Consider the following 26,713-nt stretch of genomic DNA (forward strand, 5'->3'; position numbering starts at 1 on the left):
AAAAAAGTGTACCCTTATTGTAAACAGGCATTGTAAGTAACACAACCTTTGATAGACTTATATAGCCAAGCTTTTCGTCATCGGGATGGTCCAAGAAATCTCATACCTGGAACTCAGATTAAGATGATCCCAGACTGGAAGTGCCTTCAGTTGCCTGACAAAAGAGAACAAAAGTCCTTTCTAGGGGATGATATTCATCATTCTGGACTTCAAATTATTCTTACAAATGAGGTTTCTAAAACAATGTCTAGCACACAATGTGATGTGCCATAGCCAGACACACAAAGAAATAAGACCCCATGAGTGAAAATAAGCAGAAAAACAGGAGATAGAAACATACCCACAAATACTTGATATTCTACCCTTATCATAAACAACTAGTGGAGGTATAAGAAGACTACAAAGCATACGTGCTTACTCTATTCAATAAAAAAATAAAAGACCAAGCTTAAATATTTCAGCAGACACTATAAACTATAAAAAGTGGCACAGCACATTAAAAAAGAACCAAATATAAAATCAAGAACAGTAGAACATAATAAATTTGGAAAGGAATTTCTATGGGATTTATCATTTGATTAGACAATATTAAAGAAAAAATTAGTAAACTAGAAGAAAGATTTGAAGAAACTAAACAGTGTGAAGCACTGAAAGACAAAGGGATGAAAAATATGGAGGAAATGGTAAGAGATTTTGAGAGTATAATGATAAAGTATAACATCTCAGAAGTAGAATATAGAGAACATGGCAGAGAAAATATTTGAAGAAATAAGATCTAAGATTTTCTAGAACTGATAAAAGATAGCAATACACAATCAAGAAGCTTCAAAAATCTAAAACAGGATAAACAAAAAGAAATCCATATCTGGAAACACCGTAGTAAAACTTTATAAAAATTAACACCAATAGGCAAAATTTTTAGAGTCATAGGGAAAGGGAGAGATTATTTTCAGAATAGCAACATATCCTATTACCAGCAACTCTACATGCCTGAGTAAGTTTTACAATGTATATCCTCAATAAGCAGATCTCTAAAATAGACCTAAATACCACCTGTGAGGTAGGCCATTCCATTGTTGGATAGCTCTAAATGTTAAAAAGTGCTTTCTTTCACTAAGCCATTATCTGACAACTTGTGCCCAATGGTGTACTGGTAAATGATACATTTTTAGTATTTGCTGGTTTCTGTGGCAGAAGTACTCTCACCATGGCTTGTTTCAGGCAACCAATGGGATGTCACTGAATGCAGAGCTGAGAAGAGATGCTTGTCATCAGCTCTCCCAGGCCAGTAGGAGCCAGTACTGGAACATTCTTGATTGTACTCCTGATTATGTCTTTTCTTGTCAAGGTGAAATATGCCTAATTCTTTAATTATTTCCCTGATGTAGTCAATTATCTGTAGAATATTCATTCATTCAATGGTTATTTATTAAGAACTTACTATTTGCCAGGAAAGGTTCTAGGAACTAAGTATACATCAGTGAACCAAAAAAATGTCTTCATGGAGCTTATGTTATAGTGAGAAGAAAAAGATGAACAAACAAGGAAACATGCAATCTGTCAAATGTTGATAAATGACATGGAGAAAAATATATGGGAATATGGTAGGGGGAATTGCTATTTTATAAGGGGGAAGACCTCACAGATAAAAGACCATCATATATTTCTTCTCTACTCTCACTCTTTGCCATAATACTATTGATTAATTCGAGAGCAAAACAGTTGGCATGAAGAAAGTTGAATTTATGAAAACTTTAAGACGAGCTTACATAGAGTATGTAATAATAATTATAATAAATAATAATACATAGAGTATTATTTTTGTCTGTTTTGTGCACTGAAATATCCCACACAACTAGAACAGTGATTGGCACGTAGTATTACTTGATAACTATGTGCTGAATTTTTAAAAAAGGGTTATTTAGGGTTGAGAGAGACTTGAGCACGTTTATGTGCTGACCTTGACTATTTCTAGGAAGATACAATGATTTCTTCAAACAATGCAGTGGAGTATTATATATTTCTTGAGTAACATGCCCTGTGAAATGGCGGCTCTATGATTTGATTTGCTTGTTTGTTTTACTATGTTAGCAATTCTCCCTAATATTTAACAGGTTTTCTAACCATGTCTTCCTCATTAGATGTTTTTTTTTTTTTTGGCTGATCTGTCTTAACTAAGACATTGTTTTTGCCAGTGAAATGTAATATTTTCTATTTCTTGTTATTTCCCTCTTTTCAAAATGATATTCTGTGTCATTTTCATTCTCTGAGATTTCTAAACTTCTATTCAGATTAGAAAAGGAAGGCTCCTTTGATTCTAACTCTAAACTAACCCATACTATAACTTTTTTTATCCTAAAGTAAGCTTGTGAAATTAGGACTGTTTACCAAATACAAATATGTCCTTAATATATTAAGCTATTTCAATTTATGTTTTAAGTTTTCAGTATATATATTTTCATTTTGTAATACATGCTCTAAGTGGCCTACAATGAGACCTAATAAAAAAATAGGACAAAAAAATGGCTGTTGTGTGTACTGGTACATTGGTCATTTAAGAATGATCCTCTGAAACTAGCAGTTTTTGCAAGCATTCTCCAATAACCGCCAGATTTAAATCAGTGACTTTAAAGTAAAATCTAAAAACAAACAAAACAAAACAAAATTGAGGATTTTCAGTAGCCACAAAGATCACTATCAGAAAGAAAAAAAAAGATTAGAGTCCCAAAGAAATTTTGGGAAGTTGAATCTAGAAAAGTGTTGGAGTTGATCAAATTCGTACTTTGCTGGTGTTGTTATTGTTATAGTTGCTTTGTGTTAATCCTGAGTGAGACTACCATCTTTATGACTAGTTTTATCTAGGTCTTTTGAGGCCCTTGAGAAATATTTGTTTTGGTGACGTAAATTTGACTTAATACAATTCTTTCTTTTCTTTCTCCTGATAAATCTTTATCAAACATTAAACTGTAAAAGGAAATTAACCTAAAGGCAAACCTGTTCTTACAAGTAAATCTCCTTGGCAGTTCTCTTTCGGTACTTTTCCTGTTATGTAGGTGCAGCTAATTCAATATACCATTTCAGTAAATGGAATTAACTGGACCTCCGATTGCCAACAACACATCCATTAGTGTACAAACAGATTGGATAATGCAAACTACATAAGCTACAGCTGTTCCTTCTGAAAGGCAATTTGGGCAGTATTTTTCTCTTAGACTAGCCAAAACTCAATCCAGAAGTAGACAAGTGAGTGCCCTAGAGAACGTTTCAATAAGGAACATAAAATTAGCCATAGTGGATTTATAGTGGATTCTGATTATTTAGAATTACAGAATTTAAGGAATGAAATGAAAGCGGAGGGGACATAAGGGGAAAAAAATAAATCTGCTGTCTTGGGTTTCCCGGTTCCAACCTTTCCTACTCTTCAGAAAAACCCAGTTTTAGCCATTAATATATAAATATGTTCTAGTACCTCTCATACATGAAAACAGAAACTTCTATTATGCTTTACATGCCTTTCAAACCATTATCTGATTCCTTTCATCTTCACCAGACATCTTAAAAAGCTGTCTCCTCTCACTTTCTTTGCATCTTCCCTTAACGTCCCAGAAACTGGAATATTGCGTCTAACTACACTGTTCTTCTCAAACTGTTGTCATGAGGACCACAGACAATCTCTACTATGCCAAACTCAGTGGGCACACTTTTCAAACTTCATTTTGTTCAATCTCTTTGTGACATCTGGAAATACTGACTACTTAATCTGTTTTGAAATTCTATCTCCCTTTGCTTTCTGGGATGCTAATTCCTCTCCTACTTCACGGCCTATTATTTGTCAGTTTGTTAGTTGGCACCAAATTCTCCATCTACCCTTAATGCCCATGTCTCAAGATTCCTCCTGGCACTGACTGTCTCTCTCTTCTCTCTTTGAAGTTGCAGGTTGGATGATTTCATTCATTTCCATGGCTCAAGCAATCATGGATATGCTGACATACACATTTCCAGCAGTTCCTGATATTTTGATGGGGCCATTCTGATTCAGCCTTCGGAAGAAACCTTTCTATTTTCACTCTTGCAATGCTTGAAACTGGTAGTCACATCCTATCCCTGGGCTGCATCCCATGAAATTAAATATGTTTCATTGTTGAACTCAAATCAATCATATAATGCTTAAACATTACAGTTTCTAGAAAACAACAGAATGCCCAAATCCTTTTATGAAACTAAGAAAATCGGACAAAAATGGCCCTGGTTCAGTCGAATATAATATGAAGAACAAACACACCAATTATGAATATAATTGCAAACTTCTAAGTAAAATATTAACAACTTGAATTTAGCATTATGGTAAATTTGTGGTTTATTCAGGAATGCAACAACAAAAAAACATTACCATGTAAATAGATGCTAGGTAGTCAGTTGACAAAATTTAAAATTCATCCTCAAGCTCAGGCTTGAAAATCAAAAATATCTGATTTAGAATTATAGGTTATTCACTTATAGCTATCTTTCCATTGGATGTAAATTAACCTATTTTGGAGGCTAGTTCCACTAATTTTTAAAATTAGTCTAGACTGCCTTAACCCTCTGGTTTGAAATACATCTCAAACTTTCCTTTACATAATATTCTTTATCCTTGAAATTACATGTTTAACATCTGTTTTCTCCACCAGACTGAAAGCACCTTGAAGACATGCCTTGCTATTCACCATGTGTAGCTTAGTATGTGTGAGTATGCATGACCAATTACAGAATTTGTGGGGTCCAATGCAAAGTGAAAATGAGAGTCTCCTTGTCCAAAAATAATTAAGAATTTCAAGACAGTGACTGCAGAGCATTAAATCAAACCCAGAGCCCTTTCTAAGCACAGGCCCCATGTGTTCTACACAGAACACATGCCCATGAAGAAGTCCTTCGTGTGTGTGTGTGTGTGTGTGTGTGTGTGTGTGTGTGTGTTTGAAATACGTTGAATATCATGCCTGGAAAATTAAGTTATAGGAACTTCAGAAAATCTCTATAGACAGAATGATATCTAGCATTCAGATTTCAGACTACAAAGAATGGTCATATTAAGTTGGGTAAAAATACTACAGATAATTATCAAGAAAAGATTTTCAGGTTACCCATAATGAACTATTTAGATTGAAGATTGCAGAACATTTAAAAAGACATTAGTTAATCTTTAACAATTCTCTCTTTAAGTTGACATTCATATTGCTTTATTTCCATTTTTTTCAGTACATTGTACTAATCATTCTGAAAATGTTGTCTTCCTTCTTAATGTTTATTGGTTATAATTCATAAACTTTATATACTACTTTGTTTACATATTGGCTTTTCTGCACAATTCTTGTGTCTATGAGTGAACATAATGGTAACCACTCCATTTCTGTATTACAAAACATTGGCATATAAAAATTCATAAAACATTTCTTTTTTCCTTATCTGTCTTATGAAAAATAATGTTCAGTTTATCAAAATATCAAACACGCATTTAAGACAACATTTGGATTTTTTTTTCAAATGGTATTAATTCTGTCATAGAAGAAAATAACTTGATGTAGTTAGAATGTGCCAATTTTCATATAACAATAAAAATGCCAAATGCTTTATGAATATTGTCTTCCGAGTGATTCTCCACGTTTGGGGTCAGAGTCCAGTGTGGAATTTACATCTCCTCTCCTGGAGCTCCGAATAATTTCCGTTCATGCTCCCCAAAAGTTCAGTTATGCACAAGCCCTTGTTCAACCATGTTTTATGGTGATTGCATGAAAAAGGAAGATGGATTTCCTGTTGAGCAAGTTATTGGTGGATGATCTTTTATCTGTCCCTGAGAAGTTAAAAAAATAAAAAAACCTGCAGGTTGTGTGCAATTACATACCTCAATGCTGCTGTCAGGCATTTTAAATAAATCAATAGCCAAGCTAGTTGTGTTTAGTTACAGCATTCATTTTTACCAGTTACTCCAGCCTCCTGTTTCTCTACTCCCCACCTCCAGGCTAGGTTCCATTTTCTTTTCCTCTTTTCTTTGTTCACACTATAGCAGAATCTGGAATGTTCACATGGCCAAGTTAACTGACCTGTTTGGGTCTCAATTCAGAATTCACAAACTCCAGAAACTTTCCCTGAGGTCCCCATACTGGGGCAAAGGCACATTCACATGATATGTGACCCTGTCTCTCTCCTGGCATCAATGTCTGTATTGTTCACAGGACTTCTAATACAGGGGTTCCAAGTGCAGACTCTAGAGCTGGTTTACAGCAGGTTTGTGTCCCAACTCTGTTACTAACCAGCAGAGTGAATCTGGCAGATACTTAAGGAAGTCTCAGTTCCTACATCTGTGAAGCGCAGATAACAAAATTGTCTACCACATAGAAAATTTTGCTTGAGATGACATACCTAAAAGACTTAGCACAATACTAGTACAGAGCAAATGTTAGATAAATGATAGCCATAATACTATTATCACTGTTATTACTTTACATTACCCACCTTCATTTAAGCAGGATTTCTGCAGAATATCAGAAATCAAACGAAAACAGAAAATACCTAAATAATTCAGACCTAGAAAAAAAAATTAACTCTTCTGTAACAGACAGTCAAGATGGATAAATTGATTTATTAGCCAATTCAGATAAATGCATACGAGGCAGTCATTGGTACCATCTATTGTCAGTCTCCACTTTCTCCACCTAATTTGGGCTTTGATTTTCAGGTCCAAAGATAGCACTTACCAGATTAGGTGGACACACCGGGTTATTTTTCTTGGAGGTCTCACCTGGGCAGGTGCATGTACAAAAGACAGAGAGGAAGGAGACTAGAGAGGTTAGAGAGGCTGAGGGCGTGGCCCGTGGCCCTCTTAATCATTCTTTACTTCCTTTTTTTTTTTTTTTTTTTTTTAATTTTACACAAGACGACTGACTTGGCGTCGTCCACCACCACATCCGCGGCAAGAACTGCGACGCCTCCTCCCTGGCGTCCGCTTGCAATAGCCCAGTTTCGCCCTACACCTTTGTGGCTTCTGTGGACACATTAACAACCGATGCTTTTAGATCCTAGTCGCCCGCCTTTGCCAAGGCGGCTTAGAGGTCATCTGGAAAGTCTTTGCCTCGAATCGCCCCCATTCAGAAGGCCAACTCATTCCTTCTGCGGTGCTTTGGGACTCCGCGTCCTCCTCTGGTCCTGGTCCAGGAAGCGCTAGGGGAGGACGCAGGTGACCAGGAGAAGGAGGCGTGCGGGGAGGAGAAGGTGCCCCAGTGATTAACTACTCAGAGATCGAACCTGCAGACCAAGCGCAAAGTAGAAACTGAAAGTACGCTGTCGGCTGATCCTACGGAAGTTATGGGAAAGGCGAAGCGCAGAGCCGGGCGGTGGTGTGTGCCGCCCCCCTTGGGATGGATGAAACAGCAGGCGCGGCGTGGGTAGGAGGAACCAGCTGCAGAGACGGCCCTAGCCGGCACGGACTCCCGGCAACTCCGCGGAAGACCAGGGTCCTGGGAGTGACTATGGGCGGTGAGAGCTTGCTCCTGCTGCAGTTGCGGTCATCATGACCACGCCCGCCTCCCGCAGACCATGTTCCATGGTAAGCGCTCCTCTCCCGGGCGCATAAATTCGCGCGCCCGGCACGCCAGGGGACTCTGGGACATGCTGCGGGGCCCCGCGCCCAGGCGCATCCGGGAACAGCCCGGCCTTGCACTTTGGACCTGCGGAGAGCCTTGGCTCTGCCCCTGGGCAGCCGGCAGCCTCACCCGAGTACTCTGGCCCATCGCCACTTGCACCTGGGGCTGCTGAGCCTGGCGGGCTGCGTGGGAGAAGCAGTCCCCGACGCCTGCTTTCTGTCCCGAGACCGGGCGCTGCAGCCTCCGAGCCGCTCAGCGGTGGCAGCCCGCGCCCAGGTCCCAATGCTCTCCGTCAGTCTCCCCTGGCCAGCGCTGCCCGCTGTCAACCCGGCACCCAGCCCACCCTCCCCGGGCTCCTGGTCGCGCCACGGTACTCACAGGCGCCCCGGGACCGGCGAGGATCTGGGCTCTTGCAGCTCCAACTCCTTAGAGAAGCGAAAGCGAAGCTCCCACGGGACACGCTTTTAAACCTCAAGGGGACAGGTCTCTGGAAAACCCCGTTTTCCCTCATTGAGGCTGGGAGTTTCCAACTGGGGCTGTACCTTGTGTCTTTTGCTGGGAACCCAAGTGCTCGGGCTGGCACTGAGAAAGGCCAGTTTCGGGTTTTGGTTTCTTTCCTATATGGGCACTCCTGGACGGAAGCAGGATTAACAGGCATAATTCTAAATTCTAGACCCTTGCCGAGATTTAATCTATTTTATTTGTGCGAAATACGGACTTAAAATGGACAAGGGCAGAGTTGAGGCGAGCTGGATTCCCGTTGGCAGCCATATGGCCAAGGTAAAGGGTCCAGAAGTTGACTGGAAGAAAGAAGGGGGAAAGAGATGTGAGTGGAGAGGATCTGAGGAGGGAAATTCTACTGTTTTATAGTAAATACTTCCTTAAGCAAAAGGAGACGGGTGGGGGAGGGTGCCAGAATAGGCAGCAGATTGTTCTTGTGTTTGATGCCTGGTCTGTGCCCTTTCCTGGCGGCACTGTTAGATCAAAAGAGCCCTATCCCCACTCACAGGTATTAAAGCATCAAAAATTGACATAGTCAAGAAGTACCTGATCAGTAGCAAAGTAAAGGGGGGTGGGGAGCGGGTAGAAGATTTGTAATGGGCGTCCTCCAGAAGTTTAATATAGAATTAGAAATTAGGTATATCCCTGTTTTCCTTACAATGCCCATGGATCTCCTGCAATTGCTTTTTCCTGGGCCACTCCCAGTTCTAATCTTTCCATCACCTCTGATCTAGAGTGGAGAGGTAAAACAAGAAATGGAAGCTAAGGTGCCCATTATGAACAAGGAACCTCTATTTCCTGAAGTATATCTATACTAATCATGCATCATAAGTTATCAGCAACCAAAATATTAGAATTCTAAACTCCTAATAATAATAATTATGAGTGATTTTGATAATTTTTTTTTCCAGTAGATTTCACTGGAAGCTTAAGGATAGGGTTACTTTTTGTCCTTTTACTTTGCCACTTCTTTTGGGAGTTGAAGTAGTTGAGGACCTACTATGTGGTCCTCAACTGTGCTATCTAGTTTCGATAATTTAATCATATTTGAGGACCCAAAAATGGAATAGTAATAAAAACAGAGAACTGAGAAAGATTAAAAAGCCTGAACAAGTATAAAGGAGGGTTACACAGGGTACCACATTAGTGTTGCAACACCTTAAGCAAAAATGGAAAATGTTATTTTGTAGGACCAACTTACATGTTGATGTCACACACGTGATGTGAGATTGCTTTTCTGGCCTCATCTCTGACACATAACCTAATGCAATAAAGCAAATAATCCGTGTCTTTTTTCCTGAAATAGGAGTACGTGATGCCGTGTTTCAGGAACTGGCCAAGGAAGCGCTGTAGTGAGGTTCATCTGGAGGAAGATGGACTTTTGTACATTTCCCTTGACTACACACATGCAGTTATTTTTATAGGAAACAGTGCAGCTCAGTGGCTAAAAGCTTACTTTCTAGACTCTTGGATTTGAATCATGCCTCTTACAAGACATATTTTATATGGGGGAAAAATGTTTGGGCCCCGATTCTCCATCTGCAAAAATGTTAGTGATTGGTAGTACTTATCTCAAGAAATGGTTATGGTATTAAATGAAATATTGTAGGTAGTATTATAGGATGGCTTCAGAAATGTCTTTAACTGTTGTTTATCATGGGACTTGTGGATAGAATTTATAATCCAATCTTAATATGTTTGTGGAATGTATTAGAATTCTTTATGCGAGCATAATCACATTCAATTTTGTAACCTTAAAAAGCTGATTTTCATATAACATATGGTTATTGCCTACTGTTTATTAACTTTTTCTTTTTTACTCACTTACTTGTGCCAATTGTTCATATTAAAGCCAAGTCTTATATATTCAGATAATGTCTTTCATTCCATCCTGAATGTCTTTTGACCATTTCTTTAAAATCCCAGTGAAAATAGGTCTATGTAATGTCTATAATAGACAATCAGTAAACACTGATTGGTCTTAAACACTAATGAAAGATTGGATTTGAAGGACTGTTGAAACTAATTTGTTCATGTTCACTTTGACCCCATAACTTAAGCATCTGAGGATTAAATGTATTATTTGGCTTAATTTAAAAACCAACAAGAATTTTTTTTAGACAGCCATCATTCTGGTTTAACCAAATTCCCTACTGAAAACAAATTCTCCAGTTTCAATCCCTTCCGGAAATCTGAAGAAAATTCCACAAGCCCGAGCTTGCCTTGCATTATTCTTTATGGTTTGTCTTTTTTGTAACCTAAGGGAAAGTTCAAGGTGGGGGGAAGGAATGGGTATCTATGTATAATCTAAAACAAAACAAAAATAAAAGCAGAGTCTTTTTCTATTGTGACAACAATGTCAAAAGCAGGCTCAAACTAGGCAATACTAATATGTTACTGTCTATGTGGTGTGGAGAAAAGACTTCAATTGCAGACCAAACTGTAAGTCATTAATGAGAAAGCTGGGAACCTCTGAGATGTGGGTTTGAAGCCCTGGGTGTGTCTGCAACATTGTTGGTCAGGCGATTTCAAATCTAAAGAGTTATTGTATTTGGATGGCTAGGTAGATTCTTAGAATTAAGGTGCTTGAGAGTTGAAAGCGACATTAAGAGATCATTTAGTCTAAAGTGAAGCTTTTAAGAGGCTCTGTCCTTCAGTCAGTCACACAACTCATTGGCATACCAACAAAAAACCCCACGTCTTCCTCTGTACTTTGCATTGCCCTAGTCTATCTGGGGCTAGCCTATTTAACAACAAAGATGGCAACCAAAGACATGCTTTACAGATAAGGCAAATATTGTTTTAGAATTGAGAAACTAGTTACTCAAAAAAGACTGAATTTTCCACTAAGCCATCATTTGAAAGCATTGACAAAATGCCATCAAATGAATAAATGGGTGGATGTGAATTTTGGGAGCACTAATTACTGAAATTTGGAGTGAAGAGGGCAAAACAACTAGTGCTCATAGAAAATAAAACCACCTCCTTTATTAAAACATAAAATGTGGACCTTTGAAATGACGTTTATGTATAATAGTAAAAATGTCTCTTCTTCATTCTAATATTTAATTACTTTGTTATATTTCTTTTAAAGCTCATTTCAAGTTATATGCTGTATAAATTTTCCTCACCATCTACTCCTCGCAAAGTATCCCTGCTGGACATCTGTAAGGTGACAGAGAAAGTAAAACGTTTGGCTCTATGCAATCTATACAATCTATACAAAGCTAGGACTCAGTAAATAATTAGCAATGGACCATTGTTTGAGAATCTTCAGGATGAAGGGACTGTGGTAGAAGAAAGAGAGGTAGGGCTGTATAATAGTACATGGAAGTGGTTTTCATTCAGAACACCAAAGTGATGACATGTTATCAGAAGATAATGGGCATTTCTGATCAAATCCTGGTGAAGCAACCAGCTCAGGTTAGGATCCAGACCTGGCACCTTACTATTTATGTTTTATAAAAAGATTAACTAGCAGGTAGGACCCTTTTGATCCTTAGATAGTAAGTATAAGGCACTGAACAGTGCTTGGTACATGACAGGTACTCAATTAAAGGTAACTAGCATCACCATCATTATTAATCTCCAAAGTGAATTCTTGCTCATCATGCATATAGAAATTTAGTGGCAGAGCTATGAATAGACTCCACATCTCATTTTGTTTCTCTTACCTTGTTAAGTGTCAGTGACATATGAAGATTAGATGTAGGATTCCTGTTTGTTCCCCTATCTGCTGCCCAGCCTACATTCTCTATTGTAAAAATATAGGTCACTAATGGCACATAATTTACTGGGGAGAGCTACTAATTTTTATATGACAGATAATGATGGAATAGATGAGAATGTTATGGGAAATTTATGATATATTTGACAGTTTTTAGGTTGTTGTCACAATATTAGTTCCTTGGGTTCCAAGGAGTATTGTTTGTAATCTTAATCAGGAGAAGGCATACATGCGAAATATCTTGCACTCAACAAGAACAGTTAATGTTCACTGGGGAAAATCACAGGAAATATATTGTCAACAATATTCGAGGGTTTACAGAAACATGCAAACAAGACACTCCAGCAGGCTTATGAAGAAATAAAGTCAGTCCCTATAAAACCAGATTTTAATGCCTCAGGGAATCACTGGCTTTCTATCAGTGTATTACTACTGCCCACAATGATACCATTTATAATTTCATTCCTTTTGATTAACAGTTGCCCCTAAATGAGAAGACTTATTTAAAAACAGATATAAATCATTAGTTAACAGGGTATGAATTTATTTATTGGGTTTTCCTAACATGTCAAGAAGCTAAACAGGGCTGTGTTTGAAGAGAATGTGGGTCTCTGGACATTTAGAAAAAGAAGATACTGAAAAGATAAGGAGTCTCATAATATAAATATCAACTTTGTCACAGTTCTGAGGAGGGTAAGCCTTCTAGGATCCATCATTAAAAAGAAAGAATATAATCACAGTGCCATACCATGCAGATAAACTTCCTGCAATGTTGTTTCCAGGAAGCAGCTGGACACTTGAACAACCATCAAGTTTTACATAAATATACAATCACGTGCCATAGATCATAAAATTTCAAAAATGTATAATTGTTAACCTGTAGTTTACCTGTTTTTCTGTTGATGAAGCAAAGAGATTTTGCTGTCATCACACTTGTTCTGCACATTCCCAAAGACTTATATCTGAATAAAAAGTGAAAGAAACCTAGACTCTAAAATATTGTCTTTCTTTTGTAGTTATATAATATTGAACTTTAGAGTTCTTCCTACACTATGTAAAACCAAGATACATTTTAAAAATTATTAGATATAAGTGGTCAGGCCAATTGAAATACCACCATCAAATGATATAATATGACTTATGGCATTTAGCTTATTCTTACTTACTGTTGAATTTAGTTTCTTTTAGGTATATCTTTGGAATTCCTCCCCTGATCCTTGTTCTGTTGCCAGTAGCATCATTTGATTGTGATATTGAAGGTAAAGACGGCGGAGCCTATCAGAATGTTCTAATGGTCAACATCAATGATTTGGTATGTGTTTGTTTTCCTCACGTTTTAACTCATTGGGAAAATTTGAAATATACTGTTGCTATGCAGCTTTTTATTATAATATTTATTTATCTTCCTTGAAATAGGCTGCTAACAATATTTCTTTTTAAGTTGGCATTATTATATCCTGTAATAAGAATTCTTTCCTAGATATCAGACTCCCACAGCTGTCCTCCTCAATCCTAGTTCCCTTCACTACCAAAATTTTTCTGAACATAATTTAGCATAATTATCTGCATTTCCTCACCTCCCATTGATGGTCCCTGTAAAAACATATTAGGAGAAGGAAAATAACAGAATATAATGTTTAAAAATTATCATGAAAAAGTTGTATAGTTATTTTATCTGAAAGTGTGTACATGCATATCCTTAGGTATTTTTATACGTATGTGTATATATATAAAATTTGCTGTTTTTTTTTTACTTACTATGGACTTTTTAAATAATAGCTATTATTCTTTAGAGTAGTTTTAGGTTTACAGAAAAGTTGAGGAAAAAGTAGAGAATTCCCATATACCCACTTTCCTTCTACACAATTTCCCCTAGTGTTAACATCTGGCATTTGTGAGCTGCATTAGTTACAATTGATGAACCAATATTGATACATTGTTATTAACTAAATTCCGTAGTTGACGTTAGGGTTTACTTTTTGTGCAGCACAGTTCTATGGGTTTTGACAAACGCATAAGGTTGTGGATCCACCATTATAGTATAATACAGAATAGTTGCACTGCCCTTAAAAATTGCCTGTGTTCCACTGATTCATCCCTCCCTCCCTGCCTCTGAACCCATGGCAACCACTGATCTGTTATGGTCTCTGTGGTTAGCCTTTCTAGAATGTCATATAGTTGGAGTCATGCAGTATGTAGCTTTTTTAGACTGGATTCTTTCACTTAGCAACGTGTATTTAAGGTTCTTCCATGACTTTTTGTGGCTCGATGGCTCATTTCTTTTTATTTTTAAATAAAATTCCATTGAATGGATGTACTACAGTTTGTTTATCCATTCACTGATTAAAGGATATGTCTTGGTTGCTTCTAATTTTTGGCAGTCATGAATAAAGCTTCTGTAAACATTCATGTGCAGGGTTTTGTGTGGACATACGTTTTCAACTCATTTGGATAAATTCCTAGGAGAATGATTGCTGGATCATATGGTAAGACTATGTTTAGCTTTGTATTAAACTGCCATACTGTCTTCCAAAGTGTACCATTTTGCATTCTCACCAGCAATGAATGAGAACTCCTGACATTTGGTGTTGTCAGTGTTTTAAGTTCTAGCCATTCTAATAGGTGTGTCTTGGTACCTCATTGTAGTCTTAATTAGCAATTCCCTAATGTCATATGATGTTGAACATCTTTTCATATACTATTGCCATCTATATATATCTTCTTTGGTGGGTCTGAACTCACATCTTACCTATCTTAACAATATTGAATCTTACTATCCATGATCATGGAATATCTTTCTATTTATTTAATTTTTTAATTTCTTTCATCAGAATTTTGTACTTTTTCTTGTGTTGATCTTGTTAGTATTTTGTTAGAGTTATATCTAAGTATTTTGTACTTTTGGTACTTTTGTAAACGGTGTTGTGTTTTGAATTTCAAATTCCAATTATTTATTGCAGGTATATAGGAGAGCAATTGACTTTTGTATATTAACCTTGTATCCTGAAACTTTTCTATAATTGCTTTTTAGTTCCAGGAGGTGGTATTGTTGTTGTTGTTGGTTCTTTGGGATTTTCAACATAGACAAATAAGTCATCTACCAAAATTAATTTTTTTACAGTTTAAGAGCTGTATTAAAATAATGGGATGTGTTGTTTTAACAGTGACCAGTACTTGAAACCCCAAATGACAAAGGAAAACCCTCTCAAATGTTCATAAGATGGGAGGAAATTGTCTAACCTTTCCCCTCCTTCCACTCTACTGTCTTCTCCTCATACTCATAGAGAAGCGGCATGACACCTTGGGAAATTCAATGTTATACCTCTTGGAGGGATATGGGAAACTCAAGATGATATGTATTGAACACTGTATCACAGAGAACTGCTGATTTTGTCCACTGACAAAAAAAAAAAGTGCTCACTACATGGTAATTGCCCCCATTTTATATTTCATTAATTGGGGCATTTTTTGCATTAAATTATGCTACTAAATTAACCATTTTGAGTTAAGATAATGTTTTTTACTTGTTACTTACTCTTATTACCTTCATTTCACAGAGGAAAAATCTGAGACCCAGGGCCACCCAGTTAAGTGACAGAGCCAAGATCTGAGCCTCTGCTGTTAACCAGCACACTCTCCTGCCTTCCAGTAGCAATCTCTCTGCCAGTTTATTCATTCAGCAAACATTTATGTGGAGCCTTTTACGTGCCAGTTATTATGGAAAACTCTTTTTTGTGCTGGGGTGGTGGAGGTGTGGCAGTAGACACAAAGGTGGACCAGATACAGACCCTTCTTTTAAGAAGCTTACATTTGGTGATGGTTAAGTCTTGGTGTGAAGAATGCAAGTTGTAGCTTGAAAAGGAGTGGCTGCCATACTCTCATTTCAGACAGACTGGTTGTGAGTCAGATTTGGAAACAAAGAGATATAAACTGTGTTCTAGGAGGAGTTGAATAGATCAGCTTGACGCTAGGAGATAAACCATATTGTGGGATAGTGTGCTGATCTCCAGACTTTTTTAGACAGTACACCCTTTAGTAAAACTATCTTGAGCCTGAACTTCCAATACACATTAGCATTTATTTATATGTCATAGCATTTTCATAGTAATTTTGCACACATTAGTAATGATCAATACCAAATAATGAAAATTTACAGAAGATGAGGAAAAAATGTAGATAGAGTTCCTAAAAATTTTCCTCCCATACTTGCAGTGGATTGTCCATTGTGGACTCCACTTTGAAAAGACTGCTGACATAGTGGAAGACACAAGTGGATATATGTTATAACAAGATTGTCAGTGGTCTTGATGTGATGGTATTTAGACAACCAAAAGTCAATAGTGATTTGATCATAAAAGTAACATTGAATTACAATGCAAATTTTGAGCATTTACTATGTGCAATGTGAGCCATTAAAAAATAAGATAGTCCTTGTTCTTCTATAATTTATGAGGATAAGGTGTACACATGTCACTATAATACGAAATGATAATAGCAGTGCATTAGAAAACAGCTTCATACACATTATTTTATTTGAGCTTCATAATATCTCTGTGAGGTGATAATAATAATAACAACTAACACAGATTCAGGGTTTACTATGTGCCAGAACTGCTCTGACTACTTTCCATGTAATAATTATATAATTCTTATGATAATTCTATGTAATGAGGAAACTGAGACCTGGACCACATAGCTGGCAAGTGGCAAGGCTGGAATTCAAACCCAAGCAATCTGGTTCCAGAAAAAGCCCTCATTATTATGAGGCAAAGCAGATAATAGCCCTGGTTTTTTGTTTGTTTGGTTTTTTGTTTTTTGAGGGAAAACACAAGATAGTTATGATGATAACATAATGAAAGAAGAGTATCAGGGACACTAGATGGTGACTGAACTGGTTGAATTGTAGGGAAGGTGATGGAGAGCTGCACAGATGTTCTGAATACTGTTAAAATCATCCAGAGCAGGTCAATAAGGTAGAATTGAGTTGTAGAAGTAAGAACATAGAAATGATGGGAACTATTACATAGAGTCCAAGTAGGGCCCAGGGTAAGGGTGAGACTCATTTTTCTACCTAGCTCAGAGGGAATGGGAGGGTCATAATAAATAACAAAGGTCCTTTTTCTATATGGTCTACTAAATAAGGAATTCAGATTCCTAGAACTGGGATGACTAGGTTGAATAGAATCAGCACTTTAAGCTTCTTAATACATATTACCAAATTATTTTCCAGAAAGGACCCATCAGTTTACAGTTCTTACAACAATATATGAGAGCATCATTTTTGTCAGCAGTGAGTATTTTTATTTTTGATAATATCTGCCAGGGTAATGGAAAAATAACCTTTTGTTTTGATTTACATTTCTTTGACTGCTAGTGACATTGACTCGTTTTTTTTCAACATGTATTCATCGTTTATGTTTTCTGTGTTTATTTTGCATTGAGCTAAAATTCAATGTACTCTCTAAAGTGTACAATTTAGTGACTTTTAGTATATTCACAAGCTGTGCAATCATCACCATTATCTACTTCCAGAACATTTTCATCACCTCAAAGAGTGATAAAACCATTTGCTATAGCTTTCCATTCCTCATCACCAGACCCTGGTAGCTACTAATCTACTTTCTGTTTCTATGGATCTGCCTTTTCTAGGTGATTCATACAAATGGAATCATACCATATAGAGCCTTTTGTACTGGACTTCTTTCACTGAGCGTAATGTTTTCAAGATTCACCCATATTATAGCATGAATCAGTACCTCATTTCTTCTTATAGATCAATAATCTGTTGAATGGATATACCACATTTCTGTTTATCCATTCATCAATTGAATGGATAAGTTGTTTCCTCTTTAGTTATTACAAGTAATGCTTCTTCAAATGTTAGTTGTACAAGTTTTTGTGGAATACTCTTTGATATACACCTACAAGTGGAATTGCTGGGTCACATGGTAACTCTATTTTTAACTTTTGAGGAAATGCCAAACTATTTCCAAAGTGACTGCACCATTTTACACTCACACCATCAGTGTATGAGGGTTCCAATTCCCCCGTATCCTCACTGAAACTTGTTGTCTGACTTTTTTACTCTAGTCATCCTAGTGGGTGTGAAGTGGTATCTCACTTTTCCTTTGATTTACATTTCCCTGATGACTGATGATGTCAAGCATCTTTTCAATATTGACCATTCTTCCTGGCCATTTGTGTATCTTCTTTGAAGAAATTTTTTTTTTCAAATACATTGCTCACTTTTAAATTGGGTCATCTTTTTATTGTTTGGTTGTGAGAGTTTTTTATATATTCTGGATACCAGACCTTTATCAGATGTACAATTTGCAAATATTTTTTCCCATTCTCTGTGTTTCTTTTCACTTTCGTTATGGTGTCCTTTAAAGCACAAAAGTTGATTTTGATGAAGTCCAATTTATTTATTTTTTCTTTTTTTGTTAATGCTTTTGGTGTCATATTTAAGAAACTATTGCCTATTCCAAGGTCACAAAGATTTGCACTTACATTTTTTCTAAGAGTTTTATAGCTTTAGTTCATATTTAGGTTTTTGATCTATTTTTAGTTAATCTTTGTACGTGATATGAGATAGGGGTCCAAGTTCATTTTTTTCCAGTTGTTCCTGCACCTTTTGTTGAAAAGACTATTTCCCTCCTTTGAATTGTCTTGGCACCTTTATTGAAAATCAATTGTACCAAAATGTATGTGTATATTTTTAGATTTCCAATTCCATTCCATTGTCTATATGCCCATCCTTTTGTCAGTACGACACAGTCTTGATCACTGTAGCTCAGTAGTTAGTTTTAAAATTGGAAGTGTGATTCTTCCAACTATGTTCTTTTTTAAGATTGTTTTGGCTCTTATGGTTCTTCATCACTTATATTAAATCAATTGTTGCTATTTATTCTACTTAGGGATTCTGTTGTTAAACAGCTTTAGAATTTAAATGCAGTGCAAAACTCTGGTGATGCCATTCCTCTGTGCAATAATTATACCACATAACTCCACACACCTGTAATCATGGCCGAGTCAGTGGCATGGACAGAGGCAATGACAGTGGACAAGGTGGAGACCAGCTTAAGGATATCTTCTCCCTTATAGTCCTCAAGATCCTTTGCCATTCTCTTATTGGCTTTTATTGATATTCCCATCATTTGGTTGGAGCTTATTATATACTAAGTATGATATGACTGTCATATTTGATGAAAACATTTTCCAGTTTATCATTTACTTTTTATCTTGTTTTTTTGATATACAGATTTTATTTTATGTAGCCACATCTATAAAATAGAATTACATATAAAATAGGGCACAATGTAGGCATCAAAATGGGAGCTGCCATTTCCCTTTTTAGGGAGGAGGTCAGTCAAGACTTCATAGAACACATGAATATTTTTTGTCTTGACTTTTTTTTCAAAGACAACTTTTTAGAGCAGTTTTAGGTTTACAACAAAATTGAGAGAAAGGTACATATTTCTTATGTACCCATGCTCCCACGCATGCATAGCCACCCCTATTATCAACATCACTCACTTTTTTATGAAGTACATATTTTATGAAGGATGCACCTACATTGACTTATCATAATCACCCAAAGTCCACAGTTTTCCCTTAAGGTTCACTCTTGTACATTCTATGGATTTGGAGAAAGTATAATGTCATATATCCATCATTGTATTGTAATATCATACAGAGTATTTTCACTTCTCTAAAAGTCCTTTTATGCTCTGCGTATTTATCTTTCCATTCCCCCCAACCTCTGGCAACCACTGACCTTTATATTGTCTCATTGTTTTGCCTTTTCCAGCTTTATGCCTCCTTTTCCAATCTGTATACCTTTTATTTCCTTGCCTTATTGCATTAACAAGGACTTATTGCATTAGCAAGTACTTCCAGTACAGTTTTGAAAAGGAGTGGTGTGAGGGGATATCCTTGCTTTCTACCTGATCTTAGTGGGAAAACTTTGAGTTCCTCACCATTAAGTAAGATGTTAGCTGTAGTTTTTTTGCATAGTCTTTATCAAGGTGAGGAAGTTCCCTCTTTTCCTAGTTTGTTGAGAGATTTTTATCATGAATGGGTGTTAGATTTTGTCAAATGCTTTTTCTGCATCAAATGATAAGATCATGTGATTTTTTTTAAAAAACTATGTTGATGTGGTGGATTAAATTAATTGATTTTCCAATGTTGAATCAGCCTTGCATGCTGCGAATAAATCCCCTTTGGTTTTGGTGTATAATTATTTTTGTATTTTACTGGATTGGATATGCTAATATTTTATTGAGGATTTTTACATCTATGTTGATGAGAGATATTGGCCTGTAGTTTTCTTTTCTTGTCATGTCTTAATCTGATTTTGCTATTAAAGTAATGGTAGCCTCATAGAGTGAGTTAGAAAGTGTTCCCTCTACTTCTATCCTCTGAAAGAGATTGTAGAAATTTGGTCTAATTTCTTTCTTAAATGTTTGTTAGAATTCACCAGTGAACCCATCTGGACCTGGTGCTTTCTGTTTTGGAAGGTTATTAATTACTGATTCAATTTCTTCAATAGCTATAGGCCTATTCAGATCATCTATTTCTTCTTGTGAATTTTGGTCACAAATAATTCTTGAATCTTAAAATGCATGTAGGTTTTGCTGAATGGAGCAGAACAGGGTTGGGGGGCTCCCCCAGGAAGGGGATAGATCACCTTGCAAATGAATGTAAATAAGAAAGCAACTGCATGGTGTGGTTGGGTTATAGGATACAAGAAGAGAACCAAATCCTCAGAGGAAGCCTGGACCACTGAGTGCTGGGCCTATTATACAAAGGAGTTTGGATATTTTATCTAAGCACTAGGAAGTCACTGAGGAATTTGGAGGGGAATAAAAGGCACTGAATATAACCACCACAAGAATAGAAATCTTTGTTCTTTGTGTTCACTGCTGTACCCTGAAGGGTTAGAAGTCTCAATAAATATTTGATGAATGAATGAAGAATGAAATAACATCATCAGATTTTTATCTTATAACTGTTTTCTGGCAACCACGTAGATAATTTGTGGGTTAGGATGGAAAGCAAGGAGACAGTGGGAAACAACTTCAGTGATTTAGGTGTAAGTCATTGATGGTTGTAGACTAAGGCAGTGATTCATAACTTTAGGGTCTTTCAGATGAACTGAAAGTCTTGTTAAAACACAAATTTCTGGGCCCTACTCCCAGAGACTCCTATTTTTGAGGAATTTTGGCGATCTGGGAATTCCACTGGATAACTTCACGTATGTCCTTGATGCATATGGAAAGAATTCATAAACTTAAAGGAAAAATTAGAATAGTACGCTGATTTTAATCTGATACCTAAATTCTATTGCATCAAATCTGCAAAGTCATATATTACGCTCTGGGGGTATCAGCTGCTATGATGTTTCTTTGTTTTTTTCAGTATTTAGCTCAACCACAGTAAGAAAAGCTACACAATAAATTCAATTAGCCATTATTTTAAAGTTATCCATTTTATTTTAGAATCCATGATTAAACATCTATTTTAAGGATAAATTAAGCAATCTTTTGCAGCATGGAAAAATATATTTTCATTGATAGCCTTGATTAGATTTCTTTTCAGTGAAATAGCATTGCAGTGCAGTGTAAAGGACACTGAGTGAAGGATCAGAAGACCTAATTTGTTACTAGCTTTGTTATTAGCAAGCACTGTGATCTTGGATAGCTCATTTAACCTCTTTGGTACTTTTCAATCCCCTATAAAATGTGAAAATTGAATTATCTCTGGGGTTCATCGTAGTGCTCAAATTTTTTGAGACAGGGAAAAAAAATCATGTTTTATTTTCTTCTTCCTCTTCCTCCCTTCCTTCATTACTGGCCTTAAATTGATTATTTTCCTCCTTTTATAAATATTTATCAATCTTCCACTACGTGGAATGCTCTGTGTCAAACATTATGCCTCTAAGTTAATAATAATAATAATAATAATAATTAATAATAAACTATCTGTTGCCAATAGATATATAATCAAGGACTGGAGTGAAATTTATTCAAAAATAATTATCTTATAAAGCAACAAATAAACCATATTTGTAGAAGAAAAGACTATTCTTTCCCCCATTGATTAGTCTTAGCACCTTGTCAAAAATCAATCAGTTAAATGTAGATGTATGGGTTTATTTCTAGACTCTTCAATTCTATTCCATTCATATACATATTTATCCTGTACCAGTACCAGAGTTTTATTATCATTGCTTTGGATTAAATTTTGAAAGCAGAAAGTGTGAATCCTTCTGGTTTGTTCTTTTTCAAGATTGTTTTGGCTGTTTCAGTCCCTTGCAATTCCATAAGACTTTTAGAATCATCTCTTTAATTTCTCAGAAGTAGTCAGCTGGGATTCTGCTAAGGATTTTGTTGCCCCTATAGATCAATTTGATGGGTATTGTCTTTTTAACAATGCATAACAATGCTTCTTATCCATGAATATAGGATATTTTCCCATTTATTTAGATCTTCTTTAATTTCTTTCAACAATGTTTTTTAGTTTCCAGACTGTAAGCTTTGAACTTATTTTGTTAAATTTATTCCTAAATATTTTATGTGGCTCTGATGCTATTGCAAATAAGATTGTTCTCTTAATTTCTTTTTAAAATTGTCTGTGATTCTTAACTCTGTACTCCTTGTATACTTACCTAAGTCTGTGTCTTAGTTCCCCATACAAGTCTCTAAGTATCTTAAGGACAGTTTACATCTGATTCATCTTTGTATCCCACAGAATGCTCAGCACAATACGATGCACGTTGTAGTTTTTCATGTAAATAATAATATGAATTGTGATAATGTATAATAAATAACTTATGAATTGTAAATTGACACCATAAGTTGCTGGAAACCCAGAACTTGTTTCAAATAGGCTAAGAAGTCTTTTTTTGTTGAACATCTGTTTGTTTAGAAATTTGTTATGAATCAAATGTCAGGTACTTTTCTGATATCCAATATGAGCTAGTTTTAGATGTTATACAACATTATTTTATCCATAAAAAATTGTTTTGCCTAAATATGACTCATATGATTGAATGATGTAACTCTTAGTCACCAGAACAGAGTCTGGTAAAAATAATAAAGGCTGCTAAAGATGGCCAAATACTTTCTAGGAATGATACAGCCTAATTGCAGGCATATAAAGGGCTGTCCTTTAAGTTATTAAATTATAAAATCTAATGACTAATAGGTTATAATTGGCTTTTATCATTTCTAATATCTTTAATTCTGTCTCTATCTCTATTCCAGGGGCCCTCACAGATTTAAATTCCATACGTAGCTCTCAAATACCCTCAAGTCTATACCTCTTTTGTGAACTTTAAAACCATTCAAGTCAAATACCAATTAGAAATCTCTACCCAGATGTATGTGGCACAATGGAAGACTGATTATCATCACTTTTAGCCTGTCCCTCCTTCTACATTCTCTGTCTTAGGGAACAACATTTGCCCAATCATTTAGTCATCAAAGCCTGGACTCACTCTTTTTTTTTTTTTTTTAATAATAATGCTTTTTGCATTGTTTTAACTTTGGGTTTATTTATTTATTTATTTATGGCTGTGTTGGGTCTTCTTTCTGTGCGAGGGCTTTCTCTAGTTGCTGCAGGCGGGGGCCACTCTTCATCGCGGTGCACGGGCCTCTCACTATCGCGGCCTCTCTTGTTGCAGAGCACAGGCTCCAGACGCGCAGGCTCAGTAATTGTGGCTCACGGGCCTAGATGCTCCGCGGCATGTGGGATCTTCCCAGACCAGGGCTCGAACCCGTGTTCCCTGCATTGGCAGGCAGATTCTCAACCACTGCGCCACCAGGGAAGACCTGCACTCACTCTTAATACCTTTGCTCCTTCATCTCATCCATCACCAAATCCTACAGAGTAGTATATCTCCTTAACACCTGTATAAGTAATTCACTCTGTTGACTTCCACTAGCTTAGTCTTAGTTCAGGCAATCATCAAATTTCACTGAAACCACTTCTATAGACATCAGTAAGCCCCAGCTGATTTCCCTGTCACCTGAGTGCATCTGTCCTCTTTACTGGCACTTGAGTTATCTTTCCAAAATTAAATCTAATACTCTTTCTCTCTCCTTTTCAAAAACTTTTTAATTCTTTAAAGTCTCTCTCCCCTAATACCTGTTGATCTTGCATTTGATTGGTTTGTTAACAGAGGCAGCTAAGAAAATAAATGATCAAATTCTAGTCGAATATTACTTTAGAAATACGTCTATTATGTTTAAATAGCTGTAATTAACAGAGAAAAGATTTAAATTGACTAAATAAAGACTAAATTAGTTCTCTATTAAACAAGTTATGCTAGAAGATAAACCAAATTTCCTGTGTATATAATTTAGCAGCACGACTGAATCAGTTACAATTTAACAAGAGAAGTAACCTTTTAAGAGGTAAGTCTTTTCGTTCTATTAATGACTTTTTTCTTTTTATGATATTGGAACTTCTTGGAACCATTCTATTTATTTATTTTTTTAACATCTTTATTGGTGTATAATTGCTTTACAATGGTGTGTTAGTTTCTGCTGTATAACAAAGTGAATCAGCTATATGTATACATATATCCCCATATCCCCTCCCTCTTGCATCTCCCTATCACCCTCCCTATCCCACCTTTCTAGGTGGTCACAAAGCACTGAGCTGATGTCCCTGGGCTATGCAGCTGCTTCCCATTAGCTATCTATTTTACATTTGGTAGTGTATATATGTCAGTGCTACTCTCTCACTTTGTCCCAGCTTACCCTTACCCCTCCCCGTGTCCTCAAGTCCATTCTCTATGTCTGCAGTCTTTATTCCTGTCCTGCCCCTAGGTTCTTCAGAACGTTTTTTATTTTTATTTTTTTAGATTCCATATATATGTGTTAGCATATGGTGTTTGTTTTTCTCTTTCTGACTTACTTCACTCTGTATGATAGACTCTAGGTCCATCCACCTCACTACAAATAACTCAATTTCATTTCTTTTTATGGCTGAGTAATATTCCATTGTATATATGTGCCACATCTTCTTTATCCATTCATCTGTCAGTGAACACTTAGGTTGTTTCCATGTCCTGCCTATTGTAAATAGTGCTGCAATGAACATTGTGGTACATGACTCTTTTTGAATTATGGTTTTCTCAGGGTATATGCCCAGTAGTGGGATTGCTGGGTCATGTGGTAGATCTATCTTTGATAAAGGAAGCAAGAATATACAATGGAGAAAAGACAGCATCTTCAATAAGTGGTACTGGGAAAACTGGGCAGCTACATGTAAAAGAATGAAATTAGAATAATTCCTAACACCATACAAAAAAATAAACTCAAAATGGATTAAAGACCTAAATGTAAGATCAGACACTATAAAACTCTTAGAGGAACACATAGGAAGAACACTCTATGACATAAATCACAGCAAGATCCTTTTTGATCCACTTCCTAGAGAAATGGAAATAAAAAAAAAATAAACAAATGGGACCTAATGTAACTTAAAAGTTTTTGCACAGCAAAGGAAACCATAAACAAGATGAAAAGACAACCCTCAGAATGGGAGAAAATAATGGCAAATGAAGCAACTGACAAAGGATTAATCTCCAAAATATACAAGTAGCTCATGCAGCTCAATACCAAAAAAACAAACAACCCAATCCAAAAATGGGCAGAAGACCTAAGTAGACATTTCTCCAAAGAAGATATACAGATTGCCAACAAACACATGAAAGGATGCTCAACATCACTAGTCATTAGAGAAATGCAAATCAAAACTACAAGGAGGTATCACCTCACACTGGTCAGAATGGCCATCATCAAAAAATCTACAAACAATGAATGCTGGAGAGGGTGTGGAGAAAAGGGAACCCTCTTGCACTGTTGGTGGGAATGTAAACTGATACAGCCACTATGGAGAACAGTATGGAGGGTCCTTAAAAAACTAAAAATTAATGACCTTTTAAAGTTGCAAAAATGAAATAAAAATACACCAGTTAAAAGACAGAGACTCTCTGAGTGGATAAAAAAAATGAGACCCAATTATATGTTGTCTACAAGAAACCCACTTTAAATATAAAGACACATAAAGATTAAAAGTGAAAAGATGGAGAATGATATGTCATGTTAACCTTAATCAAAAGAAAGCTGAAGTAGCTATATTCATTTCAGACAAAGCTGACTTCAGAGCAAGGAAGACTCTCAGGAATAAACAGGGGAATTACATAATAATAAAGAGGTCAATTCTCTAAGAAAACATAACAATTCTTAGTGTGATTGTGCCTAACAACTGCATTGAAATCTTGGGATCAAAAACTGATAAAATGCAAGAAGAAATAGATAAAACCACTGTTATAATTGGAGATTTCAACACTCCTCTAGCAGTAATTGACAGATTCAGCAGACAGAAAATCAGTAAGGATGTAACTGAACTAAAAAACACTGTAAATTAACCAGACCTACTTGACATTTGAAAAATAATTAATCCAACAACTACACGATACACACTTTGTGCAAGTTTACGTGGAATTTTCAATAGGGTTGAACACATTCTGAGTCACAAAATATACCTTAACAAGTTTTTAAAAAACAGAAGTCATGCAAACTATGCTCTCAAACCAAAATGTAATTAAACTAGAAATCAACAACAGAAAAATAGATGGAAAATTCCAAAATATTTGGAGATTAAAAAACACACTTTTAGATAACATATGGATCAAAGAAGAAGTCTGAAGAGAAATTTTAAAATATTTTGAACTAAATGAAAATAAAATACATATTAACAAAATGTGTGTAACACAGTAAAAGCAGTGCCTAGAGCATTGAATGCATATATTAGAAAAGAAGAAAGATGTAAGTTAATTCTCTAAGATTCCATA

At 36.2% G+C, this 26,713-nt stretch overlaps 1 protein-coding gene across 1 annotated transcript in view; it reads left to right on the forward strand.

The window, feature by feature from the left end:
* Nucleotides 1-6,574: 6,574 nt before the first annotated feature.
* IL7 (interleukin 7) overlaps nucleotides 6,575-26,713 on the forward strand; it is a 51,075-nt gene continuing 30,936 nt past the window's right edge. Inside the window, exons 1-2 of the mRNA XM_036830482.1 lie at nucleotides 6,575-7,579; nucleotides 13,023-13,156. Of these exons, the coding sequence (XP_036686377.1) occupies nucleotides 7,570-7,579; nucleotides 13,023-13,156 (144 nt within the window). The 5' untranslated portion in view covers nucleotides 6,575-7,569. The remainder of the gene's footprint in view (nucleotides 7,580-13,022; nucleotides 13,157-26,713) is intronic.

This window comes from Balaenoptera musculus, chromosome 17, assembly GCF_009873245.2.
Source record: "Balaenoptera musculus isolate JJ_BM4_2016_0621 chromosome 17, mBalMus1.pri.v3, whole genome shotgun sequence".
In the NCBI taxonomy this organism is placed as follows: domain Eukaryota; kingdom Metazoa; phylum Chordata; class Mammalia; order Artiodactyla; family Balaenopteridae; genus Balaenoptera; species Balaenoptera musculus.